Below are 25,726 nucleotides of genomic sequence, written 5' to 3' on the forward strand. Positions count from 1 at the left end.
AAACTTTCTTCGTTTCACAAACAAATGCTACTAACCTGGTCCCTAATTTACAAGCACAACTTCACTCCCCTTAGGTTTTATATCTGGAACAACAGATATATTTTGTATAAAAACAAATCTATTTTTTTTTCAACAGTGATATGACAATAATATTTTACTTGTAAATCAATTATTTAACCAGCGTGGTCAACTTTATAACTACATTGAATTTATTCATCACCATGGTATCCCTGTTTCACCAAAGGACTTCTCCATCGTCTTCGATGCGATACCTTCAGCTGTCATCTCACTTTTCAAAGGTTTTAATGGATTTGATGATCCCCCAACACTGGTGGTTGTGAAAGAAACAACTGTTGGGAATATATGTTTTTCACTGCAACCTAAAAGTAAGAACAAGGCCATTCGTCAACTTTTTCAACAGGACATTAGGAGTACACCCGCTGCTGTATCATATTGGTCTTCATTTGTTGGAGAGATTTGTTGGGAAAAAGTTTGGCTTTTGCCACACAAGTTTTTTTTAACCTACAAAGTCAAAGAGATCTCATTCGAAATGCTTCACAGATTTTATCCCACTAACGGTTACCTGCAAAAACTGAAAAAGGACTTGGACATCAGCTGTACTTCCTGTGGAGAACTCAATGAAACACTGGTGCATTTATTTTGGTCTTTCCCACATACCAAGAAACTTTGGAGTAAAGTTTCTCAATTTATTTTTGTCCATATTTACCCTCAATTTGCATTGCGGTGGGAAAATGTATTGTTTGGATTCACTAAACATGACAAAAAATTATATTCAGAATATTATGTGATAAATTTACTTATTATTTTAACTAAATTTTATTTGCACAAGTCAAAATTCTTAAAAAAGAAACCAAGCTTTTTGGAGCTTGCTGCTAACATTAAGCACTATGTTCTTTCAATATCCAAGTGTAAAAACAAAAAAGCTGTTAAATCATATGTCCTCTGTTAGCTTTACAAGATATTTATTTAATTTTTTTTTTTTTTTGCTTTTGTTAAAATTATACTTTTTTTTCCATAACCCTTGACCTCCCTGGCCTATTTGTGATATGTCCAAAGACTTTACCGATGTACAGAAGATGTTTTCCTGCTGTATATCCTAATTTTGAATAAAGTTTTTTGAAAAAAAAAATTCAGTCAATGGATTCAGTCAAATCCATGGATGCTTCTGACCCCGCTTACAGATTAAACAACACATAGGCTACTTCTCATTAACAAATACAATACAAACATTTCAAACATTCTTTAGGAGAGAGAAGTAAGATGAGGAATAGCGTACACAAAAGTAAAAACTAGGGAGTGATTTCTCTCTTCCTGCCAGCACCATCTTTATTAATATGCTTCATCTTTGTTGTTTAAGTGTGCTGCTTTCACGGGGTATTAGAAAGTGAGCACGAGACCGCTGGGAGCATCGTGTTTGTCTGTAATCATAATTGATGGATAATCCCGGGGTTGTCTTGGCAGCGCATGGATTAGAAACCATTATATGCAATTAAAATTAACAATGTTTTATGTAAAATCATAGTTTGGCTCTTTATTCAAACAATATTGTATGTCTCTAAAGCACAGGTTTTGGTCAGTGAAACATACATTTAGGAGGCGCACTTGAAGGAAAGCGTGCTTGTTCAAATGAAAAACAATTAACTCACACTTAAATATAAGTTGGCTTACATTAATAGTTTTATTATCTGTTGGAGAAAGTAAAAAAAAAAAAAAAGACAAACTGACCTTTGTGTAAAGGGTAAATGAAAGTAACATAGAACAACATACTATATATAGTATACTTTACACACACACACATACATACATCGCCTGGAGCATGTTTGAGGTGTTTATTTACAGCCATCATACCAAAAACAGCAGTTTTCAATCAGCAGTAGTTCATCTACCACAGTCAGGAAAAATATGGATCCATTTACCTTTTTTTATAGTTTAGTATCATACAAAGATACAAAAAAAAAAATCTAGTTATAAAATCATCCACATGGATGTTATTGTTCTACAAGTTTAAATCTTCAACACTCAAATCTCACGTTATGTACAGTGTTCGACAGACTGATGCAGACTAGGTCGACTACCTATCCTTGTTGCACCGCAGATCGGTTGTCAGCGGGTCGTGCTGAATGGTTTGGTGCAACATCAGAGCGAGAAGGCCAGCTCTGTTGGTCATAGCAGTCCTGACGTTACGCTCCTGTTCAAAGAGCTCGTCCAACTTGTACCACTGTGGGTGAAAAAATAAACCCGTTAGAAGAATAGATTTAATCTTTAAAATCACTCACTCGTGGGTTGAGGACTACGATGCATTTCCTTTGAATATATGTAATTTCAGATAGGAGATATCAACAGAGACTCTTCCTAATCTGATCGGACAGATGCAAATTTCACCAAATGTGAGACTTTTGACGTTCCAAGTTGTAATTCCGCAGAAGGTCCAGGAAATGTCACAAGTTCGGTCACTAAAAACAAACTACAGTCTCAAAGTTTGACTTACCACCCTCACTCGCTCCAAGTCCACCTCTGCTCTCCTGAGCTTTTCCCAGTTGTAATGTTTGTTGCATTTCCTTTTAGAGACCCTGCAGTAATCTCCCGTCAGCTCAAACACATTCTTCACCAGAGGACACCCACACACCTCATCCACTGGGACCTAGTCACCGAACAAAAGAAAACAAATAATCGCCACACAAACGCTACTTGATGAATAGTTCAAGTTTTATATAGTGAGTAGGTAGTTTTTTTATGAAACATGAGTTTTATAAGTGGCTGAGGGGCTTCCACTGACCTTAGGATCTCTGGAATGTTCTGGACACAAAACCTGAAGCCTCTTACAATATGTTTTGCTTTGGGGATTGTACACATCGCAGAAGAGTCTGGTTGCTCTGTGGGACAAAAACATTGTTGTTGAAGCAACTGAACTAGGGGAAATAGTTGCACACATTGAGTGTTTGCTTTTCTTACCCTTCTATTCTTGTAGGGTACATAGAACCAAAGGAGGTCTGACTCTCATACTGTCAAGATAATCAGTGGAGAAAGAAATGTTGCAGACATAAGGTTCTGTTCATGCTTATATCTGGTGATTAGAAGCAGAAACAAGAAAAATAATTACCTTTGCGTAACATCTCTCCATATGTCTCAGTGCCACTTTTGGATTGATGGGATGACTACAAGACACACAGAAAATCTGCAGGTCTGTGTCCTCGCTTTCACCTTCATTCACCTGCAAACGACCAGAGCAAAAGTTCACCCTGACACACAGGGATCTATTGCGAAATGACAGTTACAACAGAACAAGCTGCGCAACTGAATAAACAAGCGCGCAGACTTCTGCCAGCTCACCTCCTCGTCCTGCTGAACCGCCTGCTGCTTGGCCTTGGCGATGATGCCTTCCAGTTCGTGGAAGCGTCGCTCCATCTCTGTAAGGCGGAGCCGGGCGTTCTGCTGTTCCCGACGGATGCGCTCCAGCTGCTTCTTACCGTGCTCCTCAGCGATGCATGGACTCTGCTGCCACTGCTGTATGCGCTGAGGGAGGATCTCATAGATCCGGCTGTGGATGAAAATTCACGCAGATTAATGCATTTAAAGGCTAAAAAAAGAACAACATGCTCAGGATTTCCCTTTGATCCTGATTTAGAAAGCTGAGAGGAAAAGCCTCAGAGAAACTATCCATAAAACACTTCAACAAGGAGATAGACAAAGGCAGAAGTAGAATAAATAAATAGTGATAGTTATTCTTTTCAAATTGTGAGCTTAAAAATAAGTTCATGTCCATAAGTTCCTAACAGAAGCATACAGCATACTAATAAATCACACAATATATAAGAAATCAAAAAACTGCACCATTTTAACCAGCATGTAATTATTTTACCACTAGGTGGAGCAATAGCACTATCATTTGAATACAAACAGCCATAAGAAAGCAGTTTTTGACCTTGACCTTTACTATGGGACCTTATTTCGGAAAAATATATGTACGGTAGTCAATGGCGAGACACTTATTTTTTTATCCTGTTTGAACTGTGTCCTGAATTACATATATGATGTCTGTCAATTTTAAAAGATACTTTTGTCCATCAAGAAAGTTGCAGTTGGTCGTAAATCAGTAAAGTTAAGGCTCGCGCAGACTACACGACTTTCAGCGTCGGCCGACTTGCCGTCTTGTGACGGGAGTCTTGATGTCGTTGTGACGTTCACACAACGTGACTGATCGGTGACGGGGGATCACACAATACAGGAGCTGACAGCGGCTGCGTCACTCGAATATACATTACCAACATGTTAATGTGGTAATGCTAGCTAACGTTCATTGCTTGGTTGCTGCTAGCTAGATAACTTAGCTATGTTCCACGCAGAAATCTCTCTCACCAGATGTGTTTAATCCAACGACTCTCGGGCACTGTATCTAGGGCTGGGTGATTTGGCCAAAAATGTTTTCACGATAAAAAAAAAAAAAAAAAAGTCATACCATTCGACATCGATGATTATCACGATAAATGTCAAATCATTATTAATTTGAAGTTTAAAGGCTGATTTTTGCTCCTGAGTGAAAATTAAAGAAACCAGATGATTAACTGTGTGGTTAAACTTTTCTTTATGGTCAGAATGTGAAAAACACTTGATGCCAAACTGTGGGTCACTTCACAAGTCTGAGGTAGAACATTCAAAACCATTATGATAAAAATCTTTTTTCAAAAAATACGATATAAATCTTTTTTCAGCCCCTTTTCCTCAACAAAATAAATATCTTAATAGAAAACTTAAGTGCTAATTCATTTGTGGTGATATATTGAACATTTGTTATTGAAGAAAATGATATTGCCATTATTATTGTTTTATTGCCCAGCCTTAATTGTATCACATCATCTTATGTCAGTTCTTTGACGTTAGCTTCAGTCATTGAGAGAAAAAGTTAAGATGTCACATTCACAACTTTGTAATTTTGTAATTATGTATTTTCACAGTCTTTTACTTCGACAGTTGTACATCAAACTGCGGCTTTCTTTACCTTGAAATGTATATTTTAAACTGACCATTATCATGTGTGTAATTCAGAGCACAATTCAAACAGGATCAAAGAATTTGTCGTCTCTTGCCACTGACTACCGTACATATTTTTTCTGAAGTAAGGTCCTATGGTGGTCCACCGGAAGGGGAGGGACTTAGGCTCTCTATTGAACAGAGGTCTGTCAAGAAAAAACTAAAACGAGCAAATAAATGAAAACATCTACGCTATTTAAATTCACTTGAGATGTTGGTTTTGTTTGTTCTAATCAGGCGTCTGGAATACAGAAACTACGCTAATAGAAGTACACCAATGCATGAATGGTGAAAGGAAGAGATCTTACTTGGCAGCTAACTTCATGCCACAGTCCTCAGAGCAGTACTTGGAGTTGGATCTAGCTGCCTCCACACAGCTTGGCCCCAGACACTGACGCTGCCCTCCGTTATCCCGGAGGTCGCCCTTCTCACTGTATCTAGTTCTGTCTTTGTGCTTCTGCTTCTGTTTGTGCCGTCGTGACTCCTTCTGTATGGTTTAAAAAGACGGGGTAATAGACAGGATGTTACCATGTGAGTGTTACTACCATTTACCATGTTGACACCTGGCAGCCTCAATAAATAAATAAATAAATAAATAATAATTTCTATGAGGAAACAAGTCTTACTTTCTTGTCAAACTTCTTTTCTCGTCTCTTGACGTGCTTCACCTTCACAGCTTTCTTACGCATGACAGGACTAAAAGGTGGCTCATCGTCGTCGTCACTAGCCCACACCTGGGTGAGAGGAGAGCAAAACAAATGGCTCAACATACGGTTTCTGATCAGATGTTTTAGCTGCAGATTGAGTGCATCTAAAATTATTGGGGGTTTTTTGCGACATTATGATGTCAAATGTTCCGCTACCATGTTGCTGTCAAGTCCCGCTGCCTTGTATTGCTGGTAGAGATCCGCCTCACTGTCGTAGTCGTCGGAGTACCGTCTCCGTCTGTGGTAGTTGTCCCTCCTTTCTTGCAAAGACATTTCCTCATCCTTCACGCGGAGCATTTTCTGTACAAAACAACAAGCGGAACATTTCCAGAGTAACCACAAGGGACTGCACAAATACATCAGCCATCAGGGAGTGCTAGTCGCTTCAACATCACAAAAAGATGGATCTTTAAGTGTCACATTAAAAACGACTTTGTGTTTTTGAACTGGTACCAAGATACTATATGAATTTTTATTATTACAGAGAAACATTTCAGTAAAAGAAGTTTAAATGAATTAACAAGTTAAAAAGGTACAACTTTCAAGATCTTTAAATATACAATCAGTCAAACAAAGGTGAAAATGTAAAATATACAAAATGACCAGGGCAGAAATGTTAGATATTCTTCTACACTTCAGTGGTATAATCTTTTTGAAAACAAAAACAACAATAAAGCGACTTACCCTGGCTCGAACCTCGCATTGCCTAAACCTGCACTTCTGTCTGATTTTGTTGGGACCTCCAAACTTCTTCATGTCCTTGCAGAAGTCACACTGAGCACAGTCCTCAGTCCTTCTGCAGGGCTCACATTCCCCACACATTCGGACGGACCGCTTTACCTCAGGAAAATCAGACAATGGACAATGAGAGCCTTTGCAGCCGAAGAAATGTGCATTGTTTTGCACGCTACATATTCACCTAATACTTCAGATATTGCAGTCAAACCTAAGTATTTAGGTCAGAAGCCTAACTTACTTTAGATCCACGCCGCCTTTCACTCTTATAGTCTGGAGTACTTGGGGTGCTGTACTGTGTTTCTCTGTCAGCCTCCGCTTCCTTCTCGCGGCTTTTCTTTGATCTATACTTTATTTCCAGTGTAGGGTTTTTATCTGGTGACAGGGAGAATAACACAACAATGTCTTGTTTTTTTTCGCTGATTTGTGTTATATTTAAATATTCAATGGCACTCTTAAATGCTCTGCTAAAAGAAGATTTTTCTCATCACCTCTGCATCTCATGCAGTACCATTCTCGGATTGCCTTCGCCTTCTTCTCGGTGATGTTAATGCAGTGGCCATGGAACCACTCATTACAGTTATCGCAGCCACTGTCAGCGGGAGAAGCAAATTAAGGAATTAATGTTTGAGCATTGTTGCATCCATATCAAGTAATGGAGTAATTAAAACAAACAGCATTGGTGTTGAGAAATTACATCATGAAGCAGTTGATGTCTGGTTTCCGGCAGATACAGTACAGTGGTGCGTTCTCCCCCTCCATACTGCTGGTCTCAGGCCCAGGTATAGGGTCTATGTCAGACATTTCGCTGTCCTGAAAAGTACAATACAATCACAAACCACATTACGGCTGATGGAAATATAACGTTACTTATGATAAATGCTCAGCTGCACTGCAGGACATTATTTTCAAGGAGAGCTGCAGGCTTCATGTGTGTTTCTGAAGTACCTGCTTTGCTTGGAAGCTAGCCACTAGGCATTTTAGTTTGCAGAGTATCTCTGCTGTAAGTCTGCTGCCCAGTATCTGGGAATTGTTCCTACCTTGATCACTGCATGTAATTCCCCCAACATACGAGTTCAGCTGTGTTTACTCAGTACACTGTCCCCAATACACTACATAAAAACCGACCATTCTTTGCTTTCACAACCAATTCCACTCCTACATTTTTAACAGTATAAGGACCAATACGTGGGCAACATTAGAAACTAAGATTAAAGCAGAAGTTAGATTTTAGCTAACGTCGTTCATTTAAACCACGATTTCCCATGATGCAGTTACGGTCCCTGTTATTTAATGTTCGCTAGCTATATCATCATTAGCTTGTGATGAAAGATAAGTTGACGTTTTGAAATGCAGCTAATGTTCAAAATATAACAAGGTGGCCAGCTAACCAGCAGCCACAGTAAAATGCAAACTCCCAGTAATGTTAACAGCTGCTTTGTTTGAACACAAACATGCAGAAAGTTCACTTATGTGTCTAACGTTAAGTTAGCTCGCATAGCAGTTAGTTAGCATGAGCTAAACTAACATTTAGCTTACAGTTAACGTTTTCCAGCTAGCTTACTTTGCTGTACCACACAACACAATGTTATCAAAACAAATATAACGTTACGTTTAACGTTATACTATTCTGCACTAACATGACTTATATTTAAACCGGATTTAAACGATATAACTTAAGTTGGATCACAACATGCTCCTGTGGCCGTGTAACCTATTAGTCGGCCAAATTAAGGCTAACTTCGCCAAATCAATTCCAAAGATATACAAGATATACATACCATTATGTCAGATCTGTACAGTCTTCGGTTGTTCTGCAAATATAGCTAAAAGATACACCGCGAAACACTGAGCTTGTTAGCTCGACAGCTAACGCTATGTTACGGTTTACACGGACGTAACATCGCTCACAATCGGCTAAACTCGGTACTATCCGTAAAAAAGTCTTGTTCTCTGGTGGCACGTTAACATCCAATGCTGCACTATTGCCACCTGTTGTATTTCTTAGAAATTGCGTTTCTTAAAATCAGAAAATACACCGACAAATCATTTAGAGGACTCATGTCATATTATCCCCTGTAGAGCAATATGTAGAATATAATATATATTATAATATAGCTTTACTTTTAAACATGCAAATACTCGCTTATATTAGATACTATTGCCTACTAGATGTAGAACGCCTGTCAAAATAAGCAATATTTATACAACCATTCTTGTTCTTGTTCCTGCCTGTACACACCATGGTACACACTCACAGAAACACACTGAGACAGAGACTGAGACAGGGGGGGAGAGAGAGAGAGAGAGAGAGAGAGAGAGAGAGAGAGAGAGAGAGAGAGAGAGAGAGATGCAGTTACACCTCTACTGCTGAAAGCTGACAAGTCATTGAAGGATGCATCTGTGATTAAGTCTGCATGCTGCATCGCGTCACGAAAAGTAAGTACATACAATATGTTTCTTACATTGTACAGAGAGAAATAAGGACAGTTGGCTTTGTGGACTCCTGTACATTGCGGTAATGGATCACGTAAAATGTGTTCAGGATTCAATGGCTGTGGCTATTGATCCCATTCATAAGACGAACTGAAATTAAATGTATTGAATGTAAATCAATTTGATTTGACTCATACAATTTGACACAATGCTGCATTATACCGTATTTTACATCCCTTGTATAGGCCTATCCTCAACCAATTACGGTATACATAACAGTTATTTGTTCAACAAATAGTTAAAAATGTGTCTGAAATACTTCAGAAAACTGAACTATATGTGTTTTCCTGTTTTTTCTGCACATACGAAAAAATCACATAAGGTAAGTATTACTTCAAAATATGAATTATTAATGAAAAGTAAAATAAAGATCCTACATTCTCATATAGCTGTCAGGATATCCATGTGCCGCCTTTCATCTCCATTATAAATGTTTCCAAAGAGGTGATTAATAATAGATTAACTTCTCTGCTATTTCCAAGATGTCCACTCATCACTAACAGCTACGAAACCTCAGCTACAGATGTGACTCTGGATCTGTGGTACGTACAGAGACAGATGAGGTTTAATTCGACATAAGTAAACAATTTCAGTTTAGGAAGAGAAAAGATGTAAAAATGAAAGCATTACAAGTGATCTTATTCTGAATTTATATTATGCTCAGGGAAATTAAATTTTAGAATTTTTCTCTCAGGTGAACAGGTCCAGGTTCACAATTTTAGTTTCTCTTGTCCTCCCTTATAGCTAAAAGACTGAAGTAGATCATATATTTAAGTATATGGATGCCAAACTGAATTCTACAGATATGAATGAAAAGATGGATGGAAATGACGACAAAGCAAAGTCCAATGACTCACTAGCCACTGCTTCAAAGTTGGCTATTTTACCTGACAGCTCCATCACAGGTCAAACAGGTATGTGTGCAGAGGGTTATTGTAGATAATGAACTGCGGTTGTTCAGAAAAGCTGGACTTTCCTCTCCTCCTGTCTTACAGGATCTTTGACTGAAGTCACTAGTTTTTCAGAGCAGCTCTCCACAGAGGAGCCTGAATTATCTTCAGCTGACATCTCTGTGAATGTCTTCCCAAATAAAACAACAGGTACCTTAACCTATGAATTCTATATTAATGTCTAGTTCCATTGAAGGCAGTTTTTGTGAAGATTCGCTGTTTACTATTTTTTTTTTTTTACATCTGGTGCAGAAGCCTCTATTGAAACCAACTTGCATAATAACCCAGAAGGTGGAGTGACCAGAGCAGTATCCATCTGTAACCCATGCTCTGTGGACAAAGACCAGCCACAGCCTCTATGTGCCGTGCAGCCACCCACCATGGAGGCATGCACAGTCTATGAACTGAGTCAGTCCTTCACATCGATCAAAAACCAAGAAAGCCTCAAAACCTCTACGGCCCACACTGAGCCGGATGGTGACGGTAAGAACACAAACCGATGGTGTATTCCTTCTTGATCTCCTCTTTCTTCAAAGCGTTTTCCTTGAATTGAAGCTTCCCTCTTTTCTTGCTCACTTCCTTTCCTTCCCTGAGACCTTTGTGCTGCAATCCTTTTGGCCTGCCTCTTCTGCCATCCACTGGACTGCTTCTTGGCCACGGTGAGAGGGTGTAATGAGTGCGTTTGGTCGCTGTGCTCCTCCCTGTGCGGCTGCGAGCCCGCCACCCTGCAGCCTCTCCTGGACGTCACCCACCACTGTGACCTCTGCGGGTGTCTGGGTGTTCGCTGCTTCCTGTGCGACTGTCCCGTCTGCGACATCTGCCTTCAGGCTACAGAGTGTCTGGACCTCGCTATGGAAATCTCTCAAATGCTTTACCACTAACGCTTGCTGCCAGCAAATAACCACACCCAGACGTGAACCAATGGAAATCATTTATTTGTTAAAATCTTCCAAGCCAACTTGCAGGGACAAGACACTAATGCTACCAGTTTATGGTTAACAGTCAATGTTAGCACTCAAATATAAGTCAGGGTAAGACATGGCTAATTTTGTGTATGAGCAGAGAAAGCTGACCGTGGGTACTTATGGGACTAAGAAGCACGGAGCTGTGGAGCAGAGCTGAAAAACAAAGTTTGAACAGGAGAGGACACCATAAAATCACTGTAACCACCAAAAAGTACAGACATTTTTGGCTGCTTTAACTAATTCTGTTTTTCTGTTACAACAGCTCAAAGAATAGTTAAGTATATCAATAACATGGAGGTTGTGAGGAAAACAAATACAGTGCGTCAGTGTTAAAAAAAAAACCAAACTACACTTATGCAAGTACTTTTTTCATTAACTGTACATAATATCGTGTTAGGCATTTGACAAATGAAACGCCTTTCTTAAGCTTGTGGCTGTCTTCTAGAATAATAATTGCATTGCAGGTTTCACACAACAAACAGTTATACCTTATTATTACAGAGGTGAGGCTAGTGGTTGGTTTAAAAGAAGGCCAGAGCCCCCAGAATTCATACTATAATGAGCAATAACACATTATTAGATATATCGCTTTTGATCGTCAAAAAAAAATAAACAAAAGCCATAATCTTGGTAGAACATGCTAACTGGTAAAATCACTCAGTGACCACCGAGGTTAATGGAGACAAACAATCACTCACAACAAAGATTATAGTCAAGAGAGACTACTTATCAAACTATCATTCAGGTATAAAAAAAAAAACAATATGTAATGAACGGTTACTGTTGTAAAAAGGATAAAATTGTTCTGCATTTCTTATTCTGTCTCACGTTTCCATTGACTGAGTGAATATATTAAAAAATACAACACTGATTTGTACTTTGTAGCTACTCTGGAAGAAGTCCTGCTTTGGCTAACTAGCTGCAGCAGCAAGTGATTTTCCACTGCTTAAATTTTATTACAAATACATGCAACCTGGGCATTAGCTGTCCACTGTGTGTAGTAGTAATAAAAACAGACAAAAGCTCTCAGAAAATGCATAGACTGCCAAAAATAAGGTGCAATAAAATTGCTCAAAATAAAATATTCTTATATACAATATGCAGTAAATATTTCACAATGTGCCAATTCACTTTACATAGATCCCTTCTGTAGCTGCTGGTGAAACAAAACCCAACACGGAGGAGCATGCGGCTGCTATTAATGAACCCTGATTCCAGTCAGTTGAGAAAACACACAAAAAACTAAATATACTGGCTGTTGGCATCTCTTGATCAGTTTGTTATGCCAATGTTGTGAAAAATAAACCTCACAGCTTTCTTCCCTATAAACGGGCACATGATAAATTCAGACAAACTGTATATCCCTCTTAAACCTTAAAAACTATGTAAGAATGTATTATTTCTTAATGCTAAGTCCATGCCTCTATTATACCATATTCCATTTAATAAGATTGCATTTATAAACCCAGGCATAATCTTCTGACTCCAGCTCCAAACAGGAAACAATAATTAGGTCTTTATGGCAAACAAATTCAAGAACTTACTTTCTCCTGATTTATGTTAGTTTTGATCTTCATGTTAGCTATTTTTGCTTTTCTACGTTGTACAGTCCTATCAATAGACTCATTAAAGGATAGACTGCACTTCCTGACATTCTTGTCCCTGCAGACAGTCTCTGACCGCCACACAGAGCTCATCACAAGTCCTCGTCCATATCAAAGCTGCTCCTGCGACTGCTGGTTTTAGAGGCACCTGGTGACAAAGGAGAAAACAGCGGCTCAGCCACCCTCTCTGGAGACAGGGTGCACCCGTCGTCCATGAGAATGTCTCCTAAGCCCACGTCAGGGTAGAGTGCTGATGCGGAGGTGTCGTCTAGCTCGGCAAAGCTCAGGCTGCCCAGGTCCAGGGGGCTGCTGATGGTGACTCCCGCGGGAGAGTCCGAGGAAGGCGGGGACAGGAAGGAGGCAGGCAGAGGCTGTCCAATGGCTACCGCGCTCAGACTGAGCAGATTCTGGGAGGAGGCTCCTCCTGCACAGGGAGGCAGAGCCTGGCCGCTCTGTGGGACAGGCTGCTGCTGGAGCAGGGAGGGATCTGAGATCAGACCAGATGAAATGCTGGTGGATGCGGGGAGGCCGTGGAGCCGTGCCTGCATTTCCAGCTCCTGCAAAGAACAGCAGCACATTTATACATACAGACGCCATGTCCTGGAACACTCAGGAGCTGTTTAGGCACTTTGCATGTGAAAAGAAGTTTCCCTACAATAAACATTGCTTTAACATAGTCAATCTTAGCTTTGTCACCTGAATGCACATTTCTTGTACTGAAATATCTCCTTCTTTGTGGCTGATTGTCAGCCACAAAACCCTGTTACTAACTCAAATCTCACCTAATGGACATTCTTATAAACAAATGTGGTTTTGTTTATTTCTTTTTTTTCTACATTTGAAAGAATGAACAAACTGTTTTCATAGGTTAGAGATCTTCTTCTTTTTCTTCTTTCTACTTTACTGGTACATCGCTATTTTATGGTGCATAACTGTGACCAAATGTACATGACTGCATGACAACCTCTTTCATTCAATAAGACATGGCAGATTGTGAGGTAAATTTAAGTAACTTATAGATATTTAAGGATCAAAACATGCAACGTGTGCATGGAGGCAGGCTTACTGCATGCTAACTTTAGCTGCAATATCTTAGTTAAACAGGTTTTTACAACACAAAACAGATTCCCACACATCTGCTTATCTCTGCAGAACTGTGTATCACCTTTGCCCGTGGAGTGCATGTGCATACTTGCGTTTGCTGGTCGGGCATGAGGAACAAGCAATTTGGGGACCCACCGTCAGCAGTCCATGATGTGCATTTATGGTATGTAGCCAAACTTAACTACCACAACAAGTCGAACAATACATAGCTGTTGTATTTTAAGCATTAGATAACACAGCTGACCAACAAATACTGACCTGGATGCGTAACATTAGGCTGTGGTTTGCTTGCTCCAGCTTTTTCTGACGTATCTCGACATCCTTGGCTCTGTGCTGCTCCTTCTGTAATTTCCGGATGTAGTCTACAGAAGCTTTCAGAATGGTGCCTTTATTCCAACGCATCTCACTGTCATCATTGTGATATCAGTAAATATATATAGTAGAGGCAGTGAGAGAAGGAAACACAACAACAGAAAAAACAAGGTTACATTTTCTACTACACAACAGTTGCAACGACTAAGTTCTACTGTACAAATACAACTTTGTGTTTATTTAGTGATTGTGCAAACAAAAATGAGGTTCCTGAAAAACCCGACACAACTTACGGGTCACTTGACTTGGGTATCAGAGTACCCAGCTCCTTTATACGGTCATTGATGTTGAATCTCCGCCTCCTCTCAACTGTAGAGAAGCAAGAACGACCAGGAAGAGATTATTTTATATGCATGGACATGAGATGAAACAAAAGGTAGAAGAGCAAAAGCTTGCAGTTAAGATGTTGGGATTTTGAATTCAATGCAATTCAAGGTGCATGAGCACAAAATGGTTGAAATAAATCTCGACTTACTGAGGTTATGGTTGTCTTTCTTCTGCCTTTCTTTCATTAGTGCTTTGGCATCTGTATCTGAAAGACAAATTCATCAGTGTTTCATACAATGAAACATTATCAAAATAATTAAAAGTTCTCCAAAAGTCAAGATGCTTGTTTATCAAAGTAAGTTACTCTACCAGTAATTTCCCTTTTAATTTTTGGAAGATCAGCAGGGCAGGAGTTGCTGACAGTGAGAGTAGGCGCTGCCATTCCAGGGCTATGGTATACATCCAACAGATTTCCTGGGAGCTAGGGGAATAGAACATGTTGTCATAAATGCTCAGATTGCCACAAACCGAGAAGCAAATATGTAAAAAAGGAGGCCTTCCCCATTCCTACTTGTAAGTTAAGAGCGACTGGTTCCTCATGCTCAATATCGAATCAAAGCTGATTTCTGTGGCATCACATAAATGCTGCTACATGTTGCACAGTGCAGTTATCACAATTATATATTTCAAACTACAACTTAGCAGTACAATAACAACAACAGATTAAATTTACAGCTAAAGCACAAAATCCAACCATTTATATGAAATTCTTGCACATTAAAAGCTGAATAACAACACCTGGTGCTACGTCAAAAATCACACAAAGCATTTACCTCACTGTGCTTCTTTTTCTTTTCCTCCAACAGCATCACCATAATCCTCATTTTTTTGTTTTTCCACCAAACTTGGGAAAGCTCTTTCTATCAGACAAATTACTTGTTAACCTGCCAGCTGCTATGCACGTTTTAATGCACTTTGTCTCTCTTCTCCTGGTCTTGTATCCTCTAATAGCTTTGCCCCGCCCAGGCAGCACTTTTGTGACGAATGGTAACTCAGTGCCAAAAGTGTATATTTACTCCTACGACTTCAGAATTCCACACATAAAAGATATTCTCAGAAAAGAGTATAAAAGTCATTGGGTTAGACCTGCCTTAAATCTACTATGTGACTGTACATTTAGAGAAGAACCTGTGAACTTTAGAGGAAACTTTTAAAAGGAAGTATTCACGGTTAAATAAATACAATGTTCATACCGTGCTAGGCAACTGAAGACCTGAGTCAATCAACGTAATGATGTCGTCATTAAAACTGGATTCAAGACTAATGATGTCATCGATAACGTCGTCAATCTAGATGAAGCAGATGAGAGAAAGTCAGTAAAGCACTCAGGGATAAAGTGTGAAAGTAATCATGTATGTATTTGTATAGTGTGCTTTGTAATTTAAAACTCTGTGAAGGCTGAATGCCAACACTAAACATTTTAACCTATGTTACAGTTTTAAAGAGGCCTGATTTTAAACAGAGTGTGCTGGCTTGGTTAAACTGGAAGTGCAGTATTTCACATCTTATTGTGACAACAGGCCGACAAGGGTACGATGACAAAAGGCATGCATCATCACAGTGGGACCTTCGGGCACATCATTGCAGAGTAAACAAAAAGTAATTAAGCTCGGAGTGAGCAGAAGGTTAGACATTTAACTTCTCCAAAAATGCGATGTAACTTTGCAGGAAGGCATCTACTGACTGGATTGTGTAATGTGCTGTGCCAGCAAACCAAACCCACACACAAGGACTTAAACCACTGGCAGGAAAGTAGGAATTTCCCATACTTCCTCCTTGTTGGATCCGATGTTAAGCAGAGCCATAGGACTGTTAGGGGCACTGCTGGCAGTAGCAGCAACTTCTGGGGCAGAACTGGACTGCTGCACAGGGGACGCACCCAGGGTCTGAGTAACAGCCATGTTGCCCAGAGTGGTGGAGAGGTACTGCTTCACCTGTTGCCTCTGTGCCTGCTGGATGTGGTACTTGGTGGGGTTCTCCAAGTGGGTCTGTACCTGGTCATTTAAAGGGTTGTTAATTGCTAACATTCTGACATAATCAGACTTCACTAAATAAAAGAACTGAAGAACAGAAATAAGATTATACAAACAGGACACTCTTACTTTCAGCACCTCCACCGGCACCTGTGCTGGAGGGGGACGGGCTGCATTTGGGGGCAAAGTGACAGAGATGGCTGGAGTGGGGTCAGAGGTCCGGAGCTGAGAGGCAGAGGCCTGCTGCTGGGCCTCACGTCTCTCCTGCTCCTGGGCTTGTTCTCGCATCAGCTGCTGCCGCAGCAACACACGTGACGACATGGCTGGCTGAGAGAGAGATCCAGATCTAGGGATGGAGCTGGAAAACAAACACAGAACAGGGGACCATTAGATACCAACACCTGAATGGACGAAGAAAGATAACGTGGTGCAGTGTAAGAATTTACAGTTGCCATATTAGGTGAGTGATAAATATACAGCAAGCCACAAAGTTCTTTCAGGCTTACATTTACTATATTTAATTGTTTTCTGCATAAACTGAGGAGCTATGGGAACATTCTTTGTAAGCTCAATTATTTTGCCTGGAAGGTATTCTGAATTTGAGACTTCTGACAGTGTGACCAAGATCAACGGCTCAACATCCTGCATTTTAAAATGGTTTTCCGCACCACCTGCTCTACTGATCCCCTAGAAACCTGGCTATCAAACTGCTCAAGACTGTGGGCGACACGTCTCCGTTTGTGTGTTATCACCGACAATGTGGAAGAGATAGCTCATCCGGCCGTCCTGAATGCTGCCTTCTCCTTTAAACAAAAGTGTCACTATGTCAGATCAATCAGATAGTAGTGTAACAATACACGTATTCGTATAAACCGTTTCGTACGAGGCTTTCAGTTAGGTAAGCATTACAAACCGAACAATATGGTGGACTAATTCTGTTGCATTTGGAAAATTAAATAGAGCTTAAATATTGTGAAATATAATGTTCTCAGCGCTCAACAAGGCAGCCCAAATGATGTAACAGGCAATGTGCTGCCTGCAATTAAGGAATCTTGCTCAAGGAGTGCCTTTTTCACCTACGTGACATTGCAAAAATCAGGCACATCCGCTCTCAAAATGATGCAGAAAAACTAGTCTGAATAAGGCCCTTAAGACTCTCCAGTTAATCCTGAATACTGCGGCATGTGTACTGACACAAACCCGAAAGAGAGATCAACTTGTCCAAATGAATGAGAGCCAGAGCTTTTAGCTATCAAGCTCCTCTCCTGTGGAATCAGGTCCCAGTTTAGGTTCAGGAGGCAGACACCATCTCCACATTTAAGAGTAGGCTTAAGACTTTCCTCTTTGATAAAGCTTATAGTTAGGGCTGGCTCAGGTGAGACTTGAACCATCCCTTAGTTATGCTGCTATAGGCCTAGACTGCCGTGGGACTTCCCATGATGCACCGAGCTCCTCTCCCCTCCTTTCCATATGTATGCATTCTTATCCCATTAATGCATTTTACTAGCTCTACTTCTTCCCTCTCCTGTACTTTTGTTCGGTCTCGTCCCTCTCCTCTTATTGCTTTCCGCTTCCAAAGCTGTGGGGTTTGGATTTATGTTTGCAAACCACCTACTGACCCCATGTTCCTGCTCGACCAACACTGTTAATTATATTTAGTCTGATTACTATTGCCATTATCATTATTATATCTTTTTTATTTTTAAATGTTACTAAGACTCAAACAGCTGGTTCCCAATAAGAGTAATACTTTTGAGCTCTAATCCGGTTTCTGTCATTTGTTATGGTCAATAAAAATCAATTACTTTTTCCATTATCTAATGCAGTTTTGCCTCTTTCTGTTCCAAAGCCTTCCTCTGACATATGGTGTGGTATTATCAAGACCTCTTCCGTGACTTACATAAAAGCCAGCTCAACCTTAAGTCCGCATCGATCTTCAATACCTTGAACCGTCTTCTACATCCTCAGCAGTGTAGACTTAGGACACTACCTTTAACCAGGCTACGAGAAACCTACTTCTTACACAATCGTGCATTTCTTAAAGTGTCCGAGTACACTCAGATTTCTGACTTTGCACACAGTGACTTCGCGTTAGCAAAACACGTGGTTCCATGTTGAGTACATGTCTACAGGGGGCACAGGTGGCGGGCAGTACTGCTTCATCCTCTGGGTGAGAGGTGGGGAAATAAGTTGACAGCGGTCGTTGTTTCTTGTGACAGCCACACCAACAGTGTACAAAAAAGGGTGACTTAACGTTACTTCATGTTATGTTAATTTCTGAGCCATTTAGATAGCATCGACTGGTTACCTTACTTTTAGCTCTTATCGTAATCTCTATTTTTGGACAACGCTAATCTTGCAACGTGAGTTCACTTGACAGCTCGGTGCTGCTGAGGGCCCACATTACCGCGCTGTGGTGTGGATCCACAAACAAAGCTATCGTGTACACAGTAGACGCGTGACATTGGCTTTTCAGAGACCTGTCATCCGCCAGCTGGAAAGAGGTTAACGTTAGCTATTTCTGTTGAAAACATTGGTGTTTCAGCAGTACCATAACACACAGGCACCGCGAAGTAAAAATAGGAAGTTGCAGTTTAGCTAGCTAGCTAACATCCGTTACTTGCCCACAAAGCTAATGCTACCTAGCTTGATTACTCTAAAATAAGTTAAGATAAAACCGTACTTTGGCAGTAGATTTGTTTAACGTAATCACAGCCATTAACGCCCGAAGTCCTCCGTTTTCTTGGCCATTTTAGAGTCGGTGAATACAAGTTCCTCAACAGTGGCTAGCCACGGTCCTAAACAGCGTTGTTTACGTTGGGCCGACGGGCTGAGGTCATCAGACGCAGGTTACCCGGAACTTGTTGACAGCTAGGAGCTTCCTGAACTTTCGATTCGGCCTTCGTGTTGCAGTTTAACCTGACATTAAGTCCTTATTTGCTCACTAGTTAAAGTGCAATTTACACATAGCTCCTACATAAGTGTAAAGGGCACTGCGGTGCAAACTATACAAAACAATTTGTATTGAAAGCAAAACTTGTCCAATGGTTGTAAACACCAGTGGCTGGGCAGGAATATACTCTACCTTATGAAAAAAAAATACACCATAAAAGACTGAATCATTTTTACAAGGGTCATAAGAAGCTTAAGTTTTGCATTTGGATCAGAATACTGTAGCAACATCTAATAAAGACAAAGCACGTCCTCTATTCTTAAAATATTTTATTTCAATGCATTTACTCAAATATCTGAAAATGAGAAGTCCATGGCAGATGTCAAGGTGTCTGAGAGTTTGGTGGCAATTTTGTCTGCATTTGGGAAAAAAAAAAGAAAAAAGACATGTTTCAATTCTTTTGCATGATTAAATATAATAATAATAATAATCCTTATTTGTAGAGCACTTTTCAAAAACAAGTTACAAAGTGCTTTAACAAGTGTAAATAATCTGTCAGGTGGAAACATTACTCCCAAAAGAAGCCTCCCTGTGTGATAACATTATATTACTGATGCACATGTTTTAACCATCAGCTGCATATGGTATACAAAATAAACATTATGTAAGAATAGAACCTTTTACGCGGAATGGACGTTTCTGTTGCATAAGGCCACATATCAGGCCCACTTAGCCACTTTAACACTGGCGTATAATATCCCCACTATGAACTGATGAAGCCTATCTTGAACACTTTCTTTTTTAACTTTTGCTTCAATCAAAACTGAGTAAAATGAGGCCTGTTTGACAAAACTAACATGACGTTAATGTTATTTTACTTTTCCCTAGATTAGGAAAAAATACATTCTTATGAAATCATAGCATGAACACAACTCAGATAAAATGATAATAACAATATTTGACTGAGACCGATATTTATACAAACCAGCTCTTTTCTGTTGCTTTTTCCTGTTCTTCCTGGCAGCCAGGAGTGCCTGGCCCTGCTGTAGAGGATCTATGTTAAAGATATCCTTTAAACCTGGAGCCCTGGATGCAGCATCATTTGCAGGGGAGTCTGTCTTTGACTTCTGAGATTTTATCTCCACTGTCATCGGTCCAAACTAGGACACAAAGTTAATTTAAGAACCACATTTTACAGATATAAAGTAACTTACTGTCATTCAGTAAACACTTAGTTGTAAGGATTGCACTGTTTCACACCTCTGGGTCCTGGTCATCCTCCATAGATTCAGTTTCATCTTTAAATTCTGGCTCTTCCAAAGACCCCCCCGCCATTTCCAGGACAGAAGTTGGTTCACCCTGGCCACCTTGTGTCATTCCAGTGGTTTCCATGCAGAATCCCATTTGGATATCGGGACAAGATGACCCTGAAACACAGCAAACAGAAAATCTAACTCTTGAGCAATGACTGTTTCTTTGAGTATAATCTAAAAAAAAAAAAAACAAACAAGGAAATCTTAGGAGCCCCAGCCTTCGTATCCCCACCAAAAAAGTGTCTACTGAATGGACTTCAACAACATTTAACTATCCTAGGTCTGTGGATTATCCTGAATAACTAGGACACTGTTTCAAGATACAACTTCAGATAACAGAGAAAAAAACATTTTTTTTTGTGATTTGGGTGGAATGACCCTTTATTTTACCTGCAAGAACCTCCTGATTTCCTTTTTCCAGCTCATCCCAGTCAAAAGCTTTACCCATCTCCGTAACAATCTCAGCGCTGACGTGCGTGGGAAGAGTGTGGGTCTCTGGAGGGTGCGTGAAGTAGCTGATCCTTCCCCTAAATAACATAACATGCAGAAATTAACATTGTTAAAAACACTGGCTGATTGTCATTTGTAAAACTTCCAAAATCGTCATTTTTACCCACCCTGTCCAGTCCATTAACACACTCTTAGCAGCTTTGTCAGTGTCAGGCAGTCCTCCTTTTCTTAGTTTGCCTTGACGTCGAGCAAGCAATGCCAAGAACTCCAGAGCTGTGTGAAAGTCTTGAACTCCGTAGTGCTCCATGATCTGCACATCCAGCAAAATTACTGGAATGGCAGCGTAACACAATCAAGCAACATGCAAAAAGATTGTAAGAATGACATGACATACCTGCACCTTGTTGCAGCGTCGAAGGATGGCTTCAACAGGTGGAAAGGGATCCACAAGCTGTTCGATTTTCACACAGTTACGAAGTATCATTGCTGCATCAGTCGTTGAGGTTGCCATGACAATGCCGGGGCAATCTAGTAGCTTAATGTGTTTATCCAAATGAACCTCTTGAAGGCACCTGAAATTCATCAACACCATCAGCAAGACTAATAAAAACAAGCAGGATTTCACAGGATCAGCAACTTCCTCTATACTTACTTGGTGACACCAGGAGTGGCTCCAACACTACACGCTCGTGCCCGTTTCAAACTGTTGATCAAACTACTCTTTCCCACGTTAGGAAAACCTACAGGAGTGACAACATGATTAAACTTTGGACAACTGTGCATTATACATAGAGAGAACCATTACTGATGTGATGTTTGCTTACCTACAACACCTACAGTGATGGCCGTCTTTATGTCTAGGTTGCGGCAGTAGTTGCCGAGTAACTTCATCAAACAATCTGCACCGACACAAGCACTACTGCTAAGAAGCTCTGTGGTGGCTTGCGTCACTGGTACATTACTGCGTTTCTGTCCACGGCATGAGACAGAGGAGAAAACTGTTTAGTGTTTATGTGAAATGATGTTATTCTATAGCTTTAATTATTTGAATCTCAATTAGCATTTTAGATGATCATAATATAAAGATTTTACTTCATACCAAGTTCTTAGTCTGTTGCTGAGTAGATGCTTTGAAAGCCACAGTAGGGAACTCATTACGAAGATATTTAATCCACTTTTCCACAATTTCCTTTGACACCAAATCTGTAATCACAGTAATTGATATTATTGAATATGGTTGTGCCTACTTTCTATAACGAACGACAGTTCCCAAAAGATACACAGTACTGTGGAAAGGTTTAAGGCAGATGTGGAAAAAAATGCTGTAAAGTAAGAGTGCAAAAACAAACATGTTAATAGATTTTATTTATAAATTAACAAAATGTAAACTGAGTAAATCTAAATGAAATCACTTTTAGTTGCCTTCAAAACAGCATCAGTTCTCCTAGGTACACTAGCACAATGTCAGGGATTTTGTAGGCATATCGTCAGGTGTACGATTAAACAATTATACCAAACAGGTGCTCTTGATCACTTGTTTGGTATGATTTGTATAACCTATAGGTTGAATCACACTCATTAACTGAAACAGCTGTGTAGGAGGAATACAACTGGGTCAAACTCGGCTAACAAGGTGAGGCTGCTGAGGACAGTTTACTGTCAAAAGTCATATACCTGACTGAGCACAGCAAAAACAAGACACAATCCAGATGTGCTGTAAATGCTCTTTTGAAGGAGGACACATCACGCTTACTTCTCTTTGCAATCGGAAGATGTCCAGCAGTGAACCCAAAAGGTACACCTATCTACAGTCCGGAGAAGTCTGCTCAGAAGTCACCTTCATGGAAGACTTGGGGTTAACAGCCATACCTCCGACAGTGTTTCCCACAGGATTTTAAGAGACTGTCGAGTCGGGTGCCAAAGTGTGTGAGCATGCGAGCTTACAGAAGCACCAACAAAACAATGTTAGGTCTGTAATGTTATTAGGAAATGTGTAAAAAAATAAATAAATAAATAAAAATAAAAATAATAATAATAATAATTCTGTTCATTTTGAAACTATGGCGGAACAAATTAGACTGTGGCCGGCCGCCATGGTCTCGTTTAATGGGAAACACTGTCCGACTTGGAAAAAAAGCCAAGTGACTCAACTATGCATAGAAACACAGGAACTGGGGTGCAGAAAACTGGCAGCAGGTGCTCTGGGCTGATGAGTGAAACACTTTTATATTTGGCTGTAGCATGCAGTTTGTTCATTGAAGAGCTGGAGAACAGTACAAGAATGAATAACTGCAGGCAACAGTTAAAAATGGTGGTGGTTCTTTGCAAGTTTAGTGCCATGTATTCACCATGCAATAGCATCAGGGAGGTATCTGCTTGGGCCTAAATGTATTCTGTGGCATGACAATGAGCGAGAGAGTCCTGGGGGTTATGGTATGGCCTCCACAGATCCTAGAATAACTGATGGCAAAGAGCGGTAAAAACAAAAGTTGATTTGGTTTACATTTTTCTTCTGTTCATTCACTTTGGACATGTCAACATATTTTTGAAAGCATTTTTCCACACCTGCCTAAAACATTTTGCTCAGTACTGTACTTTTTAAAGTTGTATTTATCCAACTTACCAATTTTATTCAGCACTAAAACTATTTTCTTGTTTGTTCCACTTTGAATGACAGCCTGCTCCACCTGGGGACATCTGCAGCCAAGAGGGTCACGTGCATCCAAAACCTCCAAAATCACATCTGAGGCCTCCACTACCTTTTTTTAAAAAAAAAACATGTTTTTAAAACACAGTGTTCATGTTACAATGTTAACAGGAAACTAAGGTCTTTTTGAAATAAAAGCCCAATCATACAGTATAGGAGAAACACATGAATGTACCCTGTTCTATTATGTTTCTAATATAGGTGAAGGCAAGATATAGAAAGTAGATTGTACCATGTTTTTACTGAAGACTATACTGGACATATTTAATCCATCATGTGAGAGTAAATGCATTTACTAAAAGGCAATTACCTTATTTGTGGTAGCGGCGTCATTAAATAACTATTCTCCAACATTCATGTGTTTTGAATGCTTTTAAATGGGTTCTAAAATTGCAGAGTGACACATCTATGTATAGGCCTCTAAAATTGTAATCATCAGATATGGGCCAGTCTGTGGCATGTATGTAGCAGGTATATACCTTTTTAAATTCTCTGTAATATGCCTTTCTTGAATTCTCATTTTCAAAATTAACATGCTTCTCCAAACTCAGCATCTCTGTCTCCTGTAAACAGAGAAGGAAACAGACATCACTACAAAAGCAACTTTAATACTATGCAGTGATATTAACTGCCACAAAATAGGCTGACATTTACCCTCTGCTCAAACTCTCTCTGTCGCTGCAGGATGTCATCCTGAAAGCTTTTCAAATTCCTCCTCTTCATCAGCTCTCGTTCTCTAGAGGTTTTCTGCTTTTCCTGGAGTTCCTGAAGCTAAAATGAAAGATATGTTTTGAGAGACTGTTTGACCTCAAACAAAATATCAGCACTGTAGCCTTAAATATGAGTGTGGGGAAGACTTTCAAATGTTCACCCTCTTTTTCCTGATTTCTTCTGGGTTTCTGTGGTCTTTAACATGCTGCCCGGATGATTGCTGTGAATTCTTTGTCCGCCCTGAAGCACCACCCTTTCCTCCATCTGCAGTCTACAGACAAGAAAACACGCCAAACATATTGTAAAAAAAAATGTTTTAAAACACTCAATGTATCACCACATTCGTGAAATTAAAAAAGAAAACTTACACATTTAACTGATTAAACAATACAAATTCTAATCACCAATTCTGTAGTGCAACAGATCTGTACCGGACCTTCTCTGCTAAGTGTGTGTGCTTTAGCATGTGATATTGTTTCCATATACTCAGTATATATTTGACATTATCTGATCTTAATTGTACAGTTGTACAATTGTGTGCCTTGTTTAACAAGGCACACACAGTGACACTGAAGCAACTGAAAGATAAATTTACACCTAACAAGAAAACTACTAAAAACATTTTCGGCTTGTTTGTCAGCAATTGATGTCTCGCTGTCCTGTTTGACTTCTTCTGAGACAGCATTTTAGCCTGTTTCGAACACAGCCTCCACCACATACTCCACCTCAGAACGTAATGAAACAGATGAAACAGGGAGCAAACCTGTTTTTTTGTTTGATTGGCTTAGAGACTCCCCACAAGCCAGATCTGTTTTCTGGGTTTATGAAACAAAAACTACTAAAATGATAGTTTCACTGGAATACTAACATATTACATCCTAATCCTAATTACTCATCCAGGCTGAGGATCAGCCTGCTGACTGAGACAGACCGGGCCAAGAAGTCAGTGCCCCTTCAAATGTGGATTTGTTTTCACATGGCCAAAAGCAGAGGCCTTAGACAGCTTCTTTAATTTTCACCCACAGCAAAAAGCAGACAGGTCTGGCACTGGCAAAAAAATGGCTGTCCTACAGTAAAGAGAGATTGTATTGCATCAGTGATCTATTATTGTTTAAATCACAGATACATGGTCCTGACAGCCACGAGGCTTGTCTGTAGGGTTGCCAACAGTTCCGTATTAGCCAGGATGTCCCTTATATAAGGCCTAATTGAGGTGTCCCATACGTGACCTCTCTTGCTCTGTTTTTTCACTACTACGCTCAGGGTGCAAACTACGGGGGAGCCAGGGGCAGCTCCTCTTAATAAGACATCAGCTCCCCTAAAAGCATGATTTGTGATATTTTTTTTTGGGGGGGGGGGGGGGGGGGCTA

At 40.0% G+C, this 25,726-nt stretch overlaps 4 protein-coding genes across 9 annotated transcripts in view; 1 reads left to right on the forward strand and 3 right to left on the reverse strand.

The window, feature by feature from the left end:
* The window catches only part of LOC123986935 (ras-related protein rab7), a 93,306-nt gene that overhangs the window by 59,106 nt on the left and 8,474 nt on the right, over positions 1 to 25,726 (forward strand). The gene's annotated exons all lie outside the window — the stretch shown is intronic.
* Positions 1,837 to 8,440, reverse strand: cxxc1b (CXXC finger protein 1b). Of its 4 annotated transcripts, none has more exons than XM_046075367.1 (14): positions 8,273 to 8,440; positions 7,189 to 7,304; positions 6,983 to 7,083; positions 6,733 to 6,866; positions 6,441 to 6,596; positions 5,913 to 6,056; positions 5,676 to 5,783; positions 5,358 to 5,536; positions 3,352 to 3,559; positions 3,122 to 3,232; positions 2,974 to 3,023; positions 2,798 to 2,894; positions 2,510 to 2,662; positions 1,837 to 2,239 (listed from the first exon to the last, which is right to left on the reverse strand). In XM_046075367.1, the coding sequence occupies exons 1-14, from the start codon at positions 8,273 to 8,275 to the stop codon at positions 2,093 to 2,095; spliced, it is 1,707 nt and encodes a 568-aa protein (XP_045931323.1). In that variant the 5' UTR covers positions 8,276 to 8,440; the 3' UTR covers positions 1,837 to 2,092. The 4 variants fall into 4 exon arrangements, with proteins under 4 accessions (XP_045931323.1, XP_045931322.1, XP_045931321.1 ...); XM_046075366.1 differs by lacking the exon at positions 8,273 to 8,440 and adding an exon at positions 7,532 to 7,888 and having other exon boundaries at positions 6,441 to 6,590; XM_046075365.1 differs by lacking the exon at positions 8,273 to 8,440 and adding an exon at positions 7,532 to 7,886.
* On the reverse strand, positions 10,857 to 19,151 carry tfe3b (transcription factor binding to IGHM enhancer 3b). Of its 3 annotated transcripts, none has more exons than XM_046075375.1 (9): positions 18,966 to 19,151; positions 16,412 to 16,640; positions 16,079 to 16,303; positions 15,503 to 15,598; positions 14,619 to 14,730; positions 14,458 to 14,508; positions 14,216 to 14,291; positions 13,869 to 14,016; positions 10,857 to 13,063 (listed from the first exon to the last, which is right to left on the reverse strand). In XM_046075375.1, the coding sequence occupies exons 2-9, from the start codon at positions 16,601 to 16,603 to the stop codon at positions 12,599 to 12,601; spliced, it is 1,365 nt and encodes a 454-aa protein (XP_045931331.1). In that variant the 5' UTR covers positions 16,604 to 16,640; positions 18,966 to 19,151; the 3' UTR covers positions 10,857 to 12,598. The 3 variants fall into 3 exon arrangements, with proteins under 3 accessions (XP_045931331.1, XP_045931328.1, XP_045931330.1); XM_046075372.1 differs by having other exon boundaries at positions 14,458 to 14,514; positions 18,966 to 19,148; XM_046075374.1 differs by lacking the exon at positions 18,966 to 19,151 and adding an exon at positions 18,183 to 18,377 and having other exon boundaries at positions 14,458 to 14,514.
* gnl3l (guanine nucleotide binding protein-like 3 (nucleolar)-like) overlaps positions 19,490 to 25,726 on the reverse strand; it is a 7,640-nt gene continuing 1,403 nt past the window's right edge. The window contains exons 3-15 of the mRNA XM_046075370.1: positions 24,517 to 24,627; positions 24,300 to 24,416; positions 24,125 to 24,208; positions 23,562 to 23,697; positions 22,038 to 22,141; positions 21,763 to 21,907; positions 21,591 to 21,678; positions 21,333 to 21,510; positions 21,106 to 21,248; positions 20,879 to 21,015; positions 20,436 to 20,602; positions 20,161 to 20,335; positions 19,490 to 19,590 (exon numbers count right to left, since the gene is read on the reverse strand). Of these exons, the coding sequence (XP_045931326.1) occupies positions 19,523 to 19,590; positions 20,161 to 20,335; positions 20,436 to 20,602; positions 20,879 to 21,015; positions 21,106 to 21,248; positions 21,333 to 21,510; positions 21,591 to 21,678; positions 21,763 to 21,907; positions 22,038 to 22,141; positions 23,562 to 23,697; positions 24,125 to 24,208; positions 24,300 to 24,416; positions 24,517 to 24,627 (1,653 nt within the window). The 3' untranslated portion in view covers positions 19,490 to 19,522. The remainder of the gene's footprint in view (positions 19,591 to 20,160; positions 20,336 to 20,435; positions 20,603 to 20,878; positions 21,016 to 21,105; positions 21,249 to 21,332; positions 21,511 to 21,590; positions 21,679 to 21,762; positions 21,908 to 22,037; positions 22,142 to 23,561; positions 23,698 to 24,124; positions 24,209 to 24,299; positions 24,417 to 24,516; positions 24,628 to 25,726) is intronic.

Source organism: Micropterus dolomieu, linkage group LG18 (genome assembly GCF_021292245.1).
Source record: "Micropterus dolomieu isolate WLL.071019.BEF.003 ecotype Adirondacks linkage group LG18, ASM2129224v1, whole genome shotgun sequence".
NCBI classification, from domain to species: Eukaryota; Metazoa; Chordata; class Actinopteri; order Centrarchiformes; family Centrarchidae; genus Micropterus; species Micropterus dolomieu.

Coding starts and splice junctions, on each gene's coding strand:
- tfe3b (XM_046075372.1), bottom strand. CDS start 16,603: ATGTCGTCACGTGTGTTGCTGCGGCAGCAGCTGATGCGAGAACAAGCC. Junction 16,304..16,411: donor TGCCGGTGGAGGTGCTGAAA/GTAAGAGTGTCC, acceptor TTAAATGACCAG/GTACAGACCCACTTGGAGAA. Junction 13,064..13,868: donor GCCTAATGTTACGCATCCAG/GTCAGTATTTGT, acceptor TGTTCTTTGCAG/GAGCTGGAAATGCAGGCACG.
- cxxc1b (XM_046075365.1), bottom strand. CDS start 7,561: ATGTTGGGGGAATTACATGCAGTGATCAAG. Junction 3,560..5,357: donor GGCATGAAGTTAGCTGCCAA/GTAAGATCTCTT, acceptor TTTCATCCACAG/CCGGATCTATGAGATCCTCC. Junction 3,024..3,121: donor TGGAGAGATGTTACGCAAAG/GTAATTATTTTT, acceptor TTATCTTGACAG/TATGAGAGTCAGACCTCCTT.